The sequence below is a fragment of the Hipposideros armiger genome, unplaced genomic scaffold, assembly GCF_001890085.2.
Source record: "Hipposideros armiger isolate ML-2016 unplaced genomic scaffold, ASM189008v1 scaffold_291, whole genome shotgun sequence".
In the NCBI taxonomy this organism is placed as follows: Eukaryota; Metazoa; Chordata; class Mammalia; order Chiroptera; family Hipposideridae; genus Hipposideros; species Hipposideros armiger.
In genome coordinates this window covers 2322179-2334836 of record NW_017731641.1, presented here as the reverse complement: position 1 = coordinate 2334836, position 12658 = coordinate 2322179, and the positions used below count along the sequence as shown (strand labels likewise).

The window sequence follows — 12658 nt, the reverse complement described above, 5'->3', positions numbered from 1 at the left end:
AAACTATGAATGAATACACAGCCCGGTTAATTAACAAGTATTTTAAAAGTCAAATCTGAGATTCTTTATGAAAGCTTCCAGCGATGCAAAACTTCCAACCATTGTATATTACTTGTAACTCTACGTAGCACATATTTTTTTCTGCCTTGCATGATAATTGTTTATATATGTTAAAGGATAATTTTTTAAAAAAAGATAAAATCATGACTCATACAGATATTAAATGAACATGTGTTAAAAACTAATGAGGGAAATGAGCAGATGTTATAACTGGTTCTGAAGAAAAAGACACATAAATGAATGTTGAAAGTTGAAATGGAGGCAAAAATGATCTTTTCCACAGGTATTTACAGTTTGCAGAATTGCAACTTAGATCCACTATAGACTAAAATCAGATAAACTGGAGGGGAGTCCTCTAGACCAGGGGTCAGCAAACTGCGGCTCATGAGCCACATGTGGCTCTTTGGGTACGTTCCATCTCAAAAGTTTGCCGACCCCTACAAGAGCCAATCATGTCCCTCACAACAATTTAAAAATTATTTGAGAGCCATAAATATATTTTTACATAATCACTATTATGTGAATAATATCCTTTGAAAATATTATAAATGAAACTATGATAGTTTCATTTTCATTTTCAATTTTACTTCTGAGCCACAGTTCGCGAGCCACAGTTTGCTGACCGCTGGTGGCTCTTCTGTCTCAAAAGTTTGCCGACCTCTGATCTAGACAATGAATTGTCTAGATCATTTTTCCATTGAAGCATCCAATGTTTTCTGTAACCTCCCTTGTTTTGATCAAAAATAGTCTCAAAGAAAGATGATTCTGATCACAAGCTAAGTCTGGTCTCATTAGATTGGGTCTGATTTTTTATAAAGATGCAGCAAGAGTGTTAATTTACCATGCAGATGTTGCTTAAGTTTGTGTTGCTGGAAGTTGTCATAAGGAATCTTAGATTTGACTTTTAAAATACTTGTTAATTGACCGGGCTCGGTATTCATTCATAGTTGATCTGTTTCCAACATGATTGGATTTTTGAATTTTGAGGCTTGTGTGTGTGTGTCTTAAATCTCATTCCCTGCGATACATAGACAGACTTGATAAGGCAACACAAGGACTTGAAAGAAACAGGTGAATTTTCTGTTTTTTTTTCTAGAGCTGCCTGGGCACACCCCTCTGTCTCTGGCTGAAGCATTGCCATTATGGACAGGGAAGAACCTGTCCAAGTTCACTAGAAGGAAGGGAAAAAAAGATTTAGCAACAATGCTCAGTAAATGAGAGAAATTATGAGAGCACGTGTTGACATACAGTGAACATTTAGATGGTATTTTGTTCTGAAAAAAGGGATGATTTGGGCCTGAGAGTAAGTGTTTCTCAGAAGGCAGGTCTAGGATTAGGACTCTTTCTCCCAGAAATTTTCATCTCAGACTTGGTTCCTGCATCTTATAGCCCATTCTTCACGTATTTTACAAGGAATGCCAACAGTGTACTAGGAGCCAGGGATCTGAGGCCAGTACTTCAGAGTTTTGTGGAGAACGTCTAGGGTGAAGGCATTGCTGGGCCAAAGGAGATGGAAGAGAGTTATTCCAGAGCTGGGGCCTGCCTGTGCGGCTGCTGCCATAGACACCTGGGGGTGGCAGGAACATCTCCAGCCTTTATTGTATGGCGCTGGTTTGTTTATGCAGACCTTTAATCTTCCTGCTAAAACTCTCCCCTTAGAAACCTTCTGTAGCGCCTGTGAAAAGCATCATAGTTCTTTGAAGTCATATCCTTCTGGTTTCTAAACCTAATTTCCAACTTTCATCCGTGCAACCTGTTCTCCCTGTTTCATTCCTCTTGCTTCACAGTGTTACAATAAATATGTATTCCCAATTACAGACATAAAAGAGCGGCAGTGTCAGGCAGATAGGCAGTCCTGCCGCCATCCTGGGTACTGAGAAGGAATCTGATTGCCCTTGGGAGAGCTGGTATCTCATCTTTCCACCATTATTTTGTGATTCGTGCATGCCTGTTCTCCCTTATAAGCCCACATTTTCTTGCTGTGGAATGGGAGGAGGGCTACCTCCTAGCCTTCCCGTGGCGCAGAGAAAGGAGTTAGGAAGAACAGGGTTGGAATAACTTGGAATCTAGGGAGCAGTCATGAAACCTGCCTGCATGCGGGCGAGTTTGATGTTAATTTGAGTGGACATGGACAGTTGATTGTGCTGCTCCATTGCATGTTCTCAGAAGAAAAAATTTATATGTAAAAGGTAAATTCCTGCCAGCCCCTGTTTCCAGAACTGGCAAATTGAGAACTACTAGAAGGAACTTAAAAGTTGACCAAGGGCTGCTTTTTCCCTTGCCCTTTACAAAACTTGTAATGATAAAAGAATTATAGATCTACAGGAAGTTGCACAAATAGTTCTGCCATGCCCTGTGTACCAAGCTGACCTTGGTACGATATGTATGTGTAGTTCTGTGTGTGACATTTTTCCATGTGTGTGGATTCTGTGAACACCACCATGATCAAGATACAAAACGAACCCATCACCACAAAAGCCTCCCTGGTGTTCCCTACAGAGCCACACTGCACCACCCGCCCCTCGCCACCATCCCCAACTCCTGCCACCTCTGATCTGTTTTCCATCTCTACGCTTTTGTCATTTTGAGAATGTTGTATAAGTGGAATCGCAGTGTGTGGCCTTTTGAGGTTGATTTATTTCGCTGAGCATAATGTCATGGAGGCCCATCCAAGTAGCTGTACGTATCAGTGGTTCCTTTCTTTTTATTGCTGAGTATAGTATTCAGTGGTATGGATGTACCACAATTTGTTTAGCCTCCTACTGAGAGACATTTTGGCTGTTTCCAGTTTTTTTGCTATGACAGGCTGCTTATGGACATTATGTAAAGGTTTGTAGGGACAGAAAGTTTCACTTATCGGGGATAAATGCCCAGGAGAGCAACTAATGGGTTGTATGGTAAGGGTATGTTTAGTTTTTTAAGAAAGTGACAGCATGTAGTTGGATCCAGTTTTGATTCTTCTTGGCCAGGTGGGTGGTAGAAACCAGGCTTCCTACTTGGCCTGTAGCAGGGCGGGTAAGGACATCTCATCACTGCTTAGTGGGAGTTCTGGCTCCCTTTAGGGCCTCTACTGACACCACCCTGCATGGGAGGGGGAGGGTGCCTTCTCATTGCTCCCCACGTGACCTCCACTGACACAAAGTGGGGTGAGTGGGGCCATTATCACTGGAAGGTGGTGAAAGTCCTGGTTTCCTGCCTGGAGTTCTCTGATACCTCCCTGACAGTGGCACCGGGGATACCTCATCACAGCCAGGTGCAAACGGAAGTCAGGGCTCTTTGTCTTTGCTGATAGCAGCCGGGTGGGGCTGCAGTGTTTGGTGTTTCTTGTTCCTGTACCCAGGTACAGCCAGCTTTTGTTGGCGTTGTTTCTTTTTCTTTTTTTGTTTGTGCCGTTGGTGCTTGTGGATCACTGGCTTCTCTAGTACCCAGTCCAGGATAGAAGAAGCGAAAGTAAACCCAGACAAATCATAACCGTGTCTTTCCTCAGATCTCAAGTTCCCCTGCTAATCTGCCGTCTTCATTCCGCTTGTCCAGTTTCCTTATGTTGTTGTATATATAACGCCCAGGGATTTTAGTGCTTAGAGAGAAGAATAGGGAGAAGTGTATCTATTCCATCTCGGTGCGGAACCAGAAGCCCGACAAAGCGCTTTTAAATGGCCATTTCCCCTCAAAGACATAACTCTGATCATGTCTCAACCTTCCTTAAAAACTTCCTTGTCATTAACATGCAACTGTCCAAAGGATAAAATTCCAACCCTTTCACATTGACCTTTAAAGCTCTTCACTATCTCAGGACAAGTAATAGCAGCCGTATCTTTTGCAGCTCCCCACCGTGCACATGTCTCCATCTACACGGGGTTTCTCACGTGCCATTTCTTAAATATACCACGGCTTTCGGTGCCTCGTGCGCACGCTACTGCACACACACTCTGCTGGTCCTACTGTTCTCTTCTCGGCTTGGCACGCACCCAGCTATACTTCAAATCTGCCTCTTGTATTGCCGACTATGAAGCCTTTCGTGACTCTCCCAGAGTTACCTTAGCACCATGAACATACCTTGATAAGCTGTTTCTCATTGGAGTTGATTTCTTCTACTAGAGCCCTTTGAGGTAGAATTATGTCCCTGTGCCTCTCTGTCCCATTCAACTGTAAATTCTCTGAGGTTTGGGGCTGGGCCTGCCTTAATCATCAATGTACCCTCAGCACACAGCACTGTGCCTGGCACATAGATGGCACTTAACAAGTGTTTATTAAATGAATAAATGAACTGTTACTTGCATACTAGAACAACCACATTGTCCTCAGCTCATATGACTAGGCTACCTGAGGCTGCCTCCCTTTTGGCATCACCATATAGTCCTTTTTATTTTTCCCCTTGAACAAAGTGACTTTGGGAGACTATCATGATTTAACCACTTGCCAAATCTGCTCCTCCCTTCCTGAGGACCACCTGCTTTCAGGTTGTCCTCATATACTTGCTGCCACCGCTGGTTGACCATTTGAAAGCAGGGCTGCCTCCTTGCTGGGCTGATAGTGGTCTGTAAAACCCATTCTTCAGGCCCCCTGAACCCATCGGTCCAGCCTTGAATAGACTGAAGCCCCTACCTGTGACCAGTTGTATCCAGGCAAGGACTTTCTTGGCCAAGCCCTTCCAGAACATGGTCTTTTACTGAGAAACAAAATCGTTTTGGATACATGGTCACCTTGCTTATCTATCTTTTGATTGTGCTGGCTGGAAGAAATTTAACAGCAGCCCTTCTTCGTGAGATTTCAACATCTGACATATTTGAGATTATAATAGCTTCTTTCATTTTTATGACCCTTCACCCATATGTTCATCCTTGTCAGTCCCAAATTACTCAACGTGTTATCTTGATGCTTATAGTAACGTAGTGAGTGAAGTTGTGTATACACACACACTCACACACACACACACACAACACACATGCACATCCACACATACACATATGTGCACACAGGATATTAAAATTGTTGCAAGTCAAAACTATTCCATTATACCCACTGACATGTTTCAAGAATTTTGATCCGTTGACCCCTATATTTTGTTCTCATTTATAAATGGCCATTGGTTTCTATCGGTTGTAGTCAATATCTGATCCTAATACTGTATATAAGCTCGTGCACACATAATCGCTCCACTTACCAAACCTACTTGATGTGGCCAGGCACTTTTTACAGGCATAATTTTGAATTCTTCTAGCCATCCTGCAAAGTAGACTTTGTCATCCACGTCTTACAGGTGAGGGAGCTGAGTTTCAGAGAAGTAGTCGTATCTGAGCCAGGATTGCCTCCGCCTCAAAGCCCATGTTCTTTTCACGACACCTTTTGGCCTTTCAATAAAAAAGCCTACCATGAAATTGAATCTTTAAAAGGCTGGATAATCTCGATTTCTCCTAATATCCCAACTCTGACCCCATAAATCAAGGTTCTGGGTCTTGAGTCTGTCACACACACAAAAAGTCTGCTATTCTCTGTTTAGCAGGACAGAAGTGGAGGAGGCAGGTGTGTTCCAAGAACGATGCTTGTGTGTGTGCTGTGCAACGTTGGGCTTCTATGGCCTGACGGCTTATTCTCGTGGCACTTGTTCTCATAGACTTTCTCAAGCATTCAGAGTCCCTTTGAAAAAACCAGGGAGGACACTTGTTGCCATGTCTAAAAGGGCCTAAACAGATAACTGGCTACCCAAAAAGTCCTGTGGATCGTCAGTGAAGCTTGCCAGCAGTAGGAACTGGTATTTGGTAGGCAAAAAGTCCATTAACTGCCAGCTCCTGTCTTACAAATGTCTGATACTATATATAAAACCATAGTAAGGGGTGACCGGTTAGCTCAGTTGGTTAGAGCGTGGTGCTGATAACACCAAGGTTGCCGGTTCGATCCCCACATGGGCCACCGTGAGCTGTGCCCTCCCTAAAAGAGTCAACTGTGCCAATGTAGCATGAAAGCAATGTGTAACCAATGACCATGGCTGTTCCCCAATAAAGTTAAAAAAACAAACACCATTGTAAGCAATTCTGAAAATTCTAGGTCTATCCACAATAAGAACTGAGGTTCTTTTTCTCTAGTTTCTGATTCAGCAGCTCATCCCTCTCCTCATTTCCTTCAGGTATTACTGTCCACAGCCTGTAGGGGTTGAGGGGGTGTGAAAGGGATGCCAGATAATAGGAAGGTGAGTCAAGAGTGGAGCTTGTGCAGGTGAGTGAAAGGAGTGTCTGGGCCATAGCATCCCTCTTTGGCACTCCCCTAAGAGCAGGAAGCAAAGAGATTGTCCAGCCTACTCACAGGAGCAAGTGAGGAACATTGGGAGGAGTGTCCCAGCTGCCATCCTGGCCCCTGAACAGGGACATATGGCTGGAATTGCCAGGACAAGGCAAAAAACTGTCTCAGGACCAGCCCTGCTCCCAGCTACTTGTTGGTGCTCCACGAATAATAACCATACTGCCATCGGGGCCTATTCTTATGTCTCTCTGAGCGTTCCAGCCTCCGACAAGTATGGTCCCCTGAGAGGCACAAACACAGTGTCTCCGGGGGGGGACTGAAAACGAGCAGTCAGGAACCCTATTCGTTGGCTCCTCTAAGTCTGATATGGAAAGACAGGTATCCCCTACTATTGGAGTCTGGATAGCACACTGGAGCCCTGGAGATGGTCCCTCCCTTCCTCTGGTGATGTCCACGTGCTCCTCTGGTGTAGCATTGAGTAACTGCAGCCGCTTCCTTAGCTCCTTTGTATTCCGACTTGATCCTTCCATTAGCTCCCTTACAAACAAGTAGCTGTCTTCCTAGGGATGTTAGTTCATCATTTCGTTTGCTTCCCACCCCTTAACCTGCCTTCTTTCAGTCTATTGGGTGTTACTGACCCCAGAGCTGGTCCATCACACATCCTGGGACAGCAGGTGTCTCTTGGGATCGTGCCAGGCACACCAGGACCTACAGTCATCCATCCCAGATGGATAAGAATGAAACGAATGGCCATGTAGGCTCAGTGTATTGCATCAAAGATTCAGGTAGCTGCTGTCTGCTGTGATCTTTCTGTGGCGTTTCACCGTCTGTACCTCACATCAGCTAGTATTGGCTCCTTACCCCCTTCTTTCCTCCCCATCCCTTTGCCTCCTGGCCTCTTCCTGTTGCTGTCTTCATTTCTGTCACTGACGCCTACCCCTGAGTGCCTGGCGTTCGCTGCGGGCTTTACAACTCACTTACCCTCTCTTTGCTCCATTCCAGAGCTGGTAGCAGCCAAGCCCATTATTCTGGGTTCTAACCTGTTTGGTGGACTTGTTGCTCCACTTCCCCAACCTTGCACTTAGGGCCTGGGCGCTGCTAGGAATTCGGGGCAGGGTGGGGTCAGGGCTGAAAGCCATTCGCTCGAACAAATCCTATTTTATGTCCTATTAACAACTTTACCCTCACGGTGAATGCTTCCCTCTCCACCCCTTTGTAGTTCACCCTTGGGTTCATATCCAAAGATGCCACAGTATCGTCTTTTCCAGGAAAAACCCTGGAAATTTCAGGCGAGAGGCCTGAAGAGCGCTGTTAAGAGCAGAGAACGCTGAGCCCCAGACTGCCCCTTGGCTGCCTCCAGAAGGCAGAGCAGGAATGGCCGTGGCACTGTTTCCGCCATGACCCAGCCAGATGGGGAGGCCAGTCTCTGTGAGGGATGTGTTGGGTCCTGTCTGGCTCAACATACGGTCTGGAGTCTGAGTGGAACAGGAAACTCCTGTCTACTCAGGAGGGTATGTTTGGGACCGGTGTCGTAATTCCCTGAGAAAGCCCCTGCACGCTCCGAGGGGCGCTAGCGCTCGGCAGTGTAATGCGGGGACCACCGGGTGTCAGCTCTAGCCCTCCAGCGTACGCGCATCAGTTTCTCGTCTGTGTCCGTGCCACCACTTCTCGGGACAGGAAGGCACCGCTGGAACAGCTGCAACAGATAGATCGTCAAGTAATCTGAGAAGTGTAGGATCCGTCTTTCGGTTCCGGGGAGTGACCGGCGAGCGCGAGGCAGAAGCGGCCCCAGAAGCTCCCGGCACTGCGGGTCCCCAGCCCGAGACAAAGCTGGCGAGAGCCCGATGGTGGCAGGCCCGAGGAGGACAGGCAGTCGGTTTGCGCTGGACCTGACCCCAAGGGCGGTCAGGTGCAAGGGGGGCGGGAGCGGGGCGGGCCGGCCGGCGGGGCATTTAAACCCGGCTGCTGCCGGCCGGGACGCACCGCTTCGCGCTCTCCTCCGATCCACGTCGCCGCCTTTCTTGGGCACCAGCCAGCAAGATGCGGTCCTCCTTGGCTCCGGGCATCTGGTTCCTCCGCGCCTTCTCCAGGGACAGCTGGTGAGCCGGGCTGGGGAGGGAAGCGCGCCGGCCCCGGGCAGCTTCCCTTCAGTCCGGGTGGCGGACAGGGAGCGTGGGGACCGGGAACCCGACAGCGGGCCACCCCGCAGCATGTGAGCCCAGGCTCCTTCAGCGGCGCCGGCAGGAGGGTGAAAACGGACGGCTAGTGCCTGGGCGAACCTGGACTTGCGGGCCAGGGCACCGAGTCTTAGGTGGTAGTTGCTGAAAAATGGCCATTAGAGGCGTGGAGTGTCCCTTGTGGTCCCTTTTTGCCCTAGGGTAATACAAAGGCCAGAACTCAGCTGTCCTGGGAGCTTGACTTGTGGGGCTCCAGGCCCTGAGGGACGTACAGGGGAGGAGGGTTTACCCCTCAGTCGGGCACTCAGACCAACAATGGGCGAAACACTTCCACAGTAGCTTTCCGCCTGACCAAGGGAGCCCGGAGGAGGCCGCACAAGGAGGTGGCGGAGTGAGGGCGGGCACAGCGCTTTCAGCCCGTTCATCAGAGGCCACATGCTGACCAAGCAGTTTGCTTCCTCTGCACAGTGATTTGGTTTTGTTTTGCTATTGTGTCCATTGCCATCATTTACGAGTTATGAAGTTGAACATAAATGGCCAGATTCCTGACTTCTCTTGAAAAACAGATGATGTAGCAATACCAGGCCTAAATGCCCAAATTATATTCATAGGCCTTAAGGAGTCCCCTTCAGATAGGACAGGTGCTCTTCACATGACCAACTTGTTCTGGTTTGAAAGCAGAAAATCTCGCATTCCCAACCCCATCAGTCCTGGGCACGCCAGGATGGTTGGTCACCCCAGCGCTTTCCTATTGGTGACAGTCCTCATCACTTCCAGCCTTCTTCACTCATGTAGATGATTTATTTGGTCTTTTATGAGTTTGGGACTGTTAAAAAAAGATTTTTTCAGAAAAAGATAAAACCTGACTGTCATAAGGATATAAAACTGTACGTGTGTTAAAGATCTTATTTTACTCATAATGAGGGATGCAGAAGATGTTGTAATCAGTTTAAAAGAAAACCTAGGGAGGGAGGAACGGGAAGCTGTTGGTTCATGGGGACACAGCTGCAGCTGGGGAAGGCGAAAAGGTCCTGGAGATGGATGTGGCCCTGGTTGGACGACAATGGAAAGGGAGTTAGTGCCACTGGACTGTTTAGTTAAAAATGGTTAAAATGGCAAATTGTATGTCATATATATAGATCACCACAATTGTAAGAAAAAAATACAAAGAACGTGCCAATTTATCAATCAGGAATATTAGGGCAAAACTTGGTTTTCCACAGGTTGGGAGGGAAGACTATTGAAATTCTATCAGTTCAGAGACATATGTTGTATGATTTAGTTTCCTACCATTTCAAACCATTGTAAAATGCCCAAGGTCAACGAGAAGCTAGAATCAGATAACCTGGAGAGGAGTCCTCTAGACAATGCCTACTTTTCCAGTGAAACACAAAATTTTTTCTACGGTCTCGCCTGTTTTGATCAAAAATAGTTGCAAAGAAAGATTATTCTGGATCATAAAATAAGGCTGGCCTCATTAGATTTGATCTGATTATATAGGTGCAGTAAGAGTGTTCATTTATAATACAGGCCTTGTTTAGTTTGCTTTGCTGGAAGTTTTCATAAGGAATCTTAGATTGGACATTTTTTTTTCATTCTTTTTTTGAATTTTTAATGAAAGTTTATTGGGGTGACAATTGTTAGTAAAGTTACATAGATTTCAAGGTGTACAGTTCTGTAATACATCATCTATATAGCCTATTGTGTGTTCACCACCCAGAGTCAGTTCTCCTTCAATTGCCATATATTTGATCCCTTTTATTCTTATCTACCACCCCATCCCTCCACCCTCTGGTAACCACTAAACTATTGTCTGTGTCTATGAGTAAAAGCTTGTTATTATTTACCACTCTGAGATTAAGAAGCCAAGTCAAGAAACTCTTTCCAGTAGGTTTTACCTGCTGTATCTATAAATTTGGGCCGCTTCCTCTCTTCTTGAGTTCCCCAAATATTCTAAGTTCCCTGGGCTAGCCAGGGAGTGATGTTTTTTGGTAGTTTGTTTTGTTTTGTTTTTTGTTTTTTGCCTTTAAGAGAACAAAGTAAGCCATTTTTCTTGGGAGTGTTTTATTAGTATTGGCCCCATACAGTCAACCTTCAAAGGAGCTGGTTATATCAGATTAAATGAGCATCATTACCAGTTAGGACATCCCAGGGAAGGCCTTGGTTGCATAACCAATTTGTCTAATTATGCCCTGGTTTAAAAAAGAGAAGTTCAGTAACTTTTCCAAAAAAACATATTGCTATGACAAGCAAGAAGACTCAACAAAAGTTTATGGATTCTGGGGAATCAGGTAGGGAGAATAAAATGTTTCCAAATGTTGCACTTCAGTTTACAAAGACAGAGTCCACCAAATTGTTAGGGGTTACAGATAGCTTAAGAAGAAAGAGACAGGGCTTCTTTATAAATCCAGAAAATAGAATACTAGAACACCATCAATAATAATTCAAACATAAACAACAGCCATCTGTCATAGTTTGTTCAGTCCTCTGTGATTAATTCTTGCTCTGCTGAATCAGGTTAGCGATCTCATAAACTTGTCTGCTTCTTGACTGAAGAGTTTTGGAAATCCTGACTCAGTCCATTGGTATGTCCTTAAAGATGTCCAAGTGATGCCATCAGAAGTGTGACCAAGAGCCAGTGCCTGGCACAGTGCTTTTCCGAGACCGTTCTTGGTTGCTAAAGATAAAACCTTTGACCTATACCTGATTGCAGAGCTATTGGGAAGCATCAGAGCAAAACAAAAACTGTCTGTAGGTGACAGAGACCTAAAATGGCACGGATTAACGTATGACTGATAATTTTCAAAAGGGAGCAATCTGATGAGAAATCATAACAAGAATAATGCAGCTAACAAGGAAATTCGGTTGTTCCAGAAGTATGCAAGACAAAATAAAGCCAATTGCCCCCCACAAAAACATCTAGACAATGGCTGAAAACATAATAAGGCTCATTTCATAGAAGATAGTGAACGTAACATCTGATTTATAAAATGGATGAAAATAGTTTTTATAGAGGAAAAAACCTTGAGATATATAAAAATCCTGAGACATAATTTACGTGGTATACCGAGGATATACCAAAATATCAACTGAAGAGACTCAGTGTATGTCTGGAGAAAGTCCTAAGCATCTGTCTGTTAATAAAAATCCACAGGAAAGTCTGATGTACATTCCCAGGTGAAACCCACTGACCTAGGAAATGTTAGACCCAAAGAAGGAAGGTTGCAGCCCAGTAACATTTTTAAATTGCAACTGAAATCGTGACTGGTAAGACGATGCTGTTATCATCAGACAAAGAACCACCAGTATGCCGATACATAGAAATAAATCATGGACCGAGAAGACACTGAGAAGCCTGCGGGAACTTCTCACACAGCATACACTTTTGGAAATATTTATATAAATAATAACATTTACCTTTATGAATTGAACCTAGAGAGAGGGTTAATAGGTCCTCGGACTTCACAATTATTCCCATGCAGCTGGTCAACAGTAACAACTCAAATAAACCTAATGATTTCTAGCCTCTCTCTTTTTAAAAGGTGAAGAAGCAAAACTGCGATTTTCCAGGGGCCCTCTCAGGCATCTCGGAGATAGTTTTATATCCTGAACGTTTTATTTTATTTTGCATTTAGAATTTGATTTGGGGAAGGCAAAAATCAAAATAAGTTGTTAGGTTTGAATGCTTCTCATGAGTGCCTAAGAAACAGTACTTGTCCCATTGAAAGTGACAAAAATACATTTAAAAATAAACACGGAAGGTAGCATTGTAAAGAAACTTAGCTCTTTCCTAAGGGGGATTTCTTTGTTTTAAAGAGTATGGAAAAATATTCTGGTAAGATATGGAATTTTTGCTATGTAGGCAGATTACACAGGAGATAAAGAGTCACATTTGACAGCTTCTGATTAGGAGCAGGCCAATAACCAATAGTTAAGAACATTTTGTCATTTTTAACAGAGAGAAAACGAAATTCTGTGTTTGCATTGACATAATATTTGATGCTAAAGGAATCACAGCCTTTTTAAAAAAAATAATGTGAATAAGACAAAAACGGAGCCAGCTTTGACAAAATTTCTAACAATTGCTTCTTTCCAGACTCATTATTTGCATACACTGTAACCCAGGGCAAATCAAATTCCCTTTCCACAAACCCTCCAAATTGATTCATTCAGGTTTTGTCCTT

General features: G+C 44.7%; 1 protein-coding gene across 3 annotated transcripts in view; it reads left to right on the top strand.

Moving 5' to 3' along the window:
• The first annotated feature begins 8034 nt into the window (after positions 1 to 8034).
• The window catches only part of SLC37A2 (solute carrier family 37 member 2), a 26397-nt gene continuing 21773 nt past the window's right edge, over positions 8035 to 12658 (top strand). For 2 of the 3 annotated variants that reach the window (XM_019658885.1, XM_019658887.1), the window contains exon 1: positions 8035 to 8396. In XM_019658885.1, coding sequence (XP_019514430.1) covers positions 8338 to 8396 — 59 coding nt within the window. In that variant the 5' untranslated portion in view covers positions 8035 to 8337. The remainder of the gene's footprint in view (positions 8397 to 12658) is intronic. The other variant, XM_019658886.1, reaches the window with a different exon arrangement.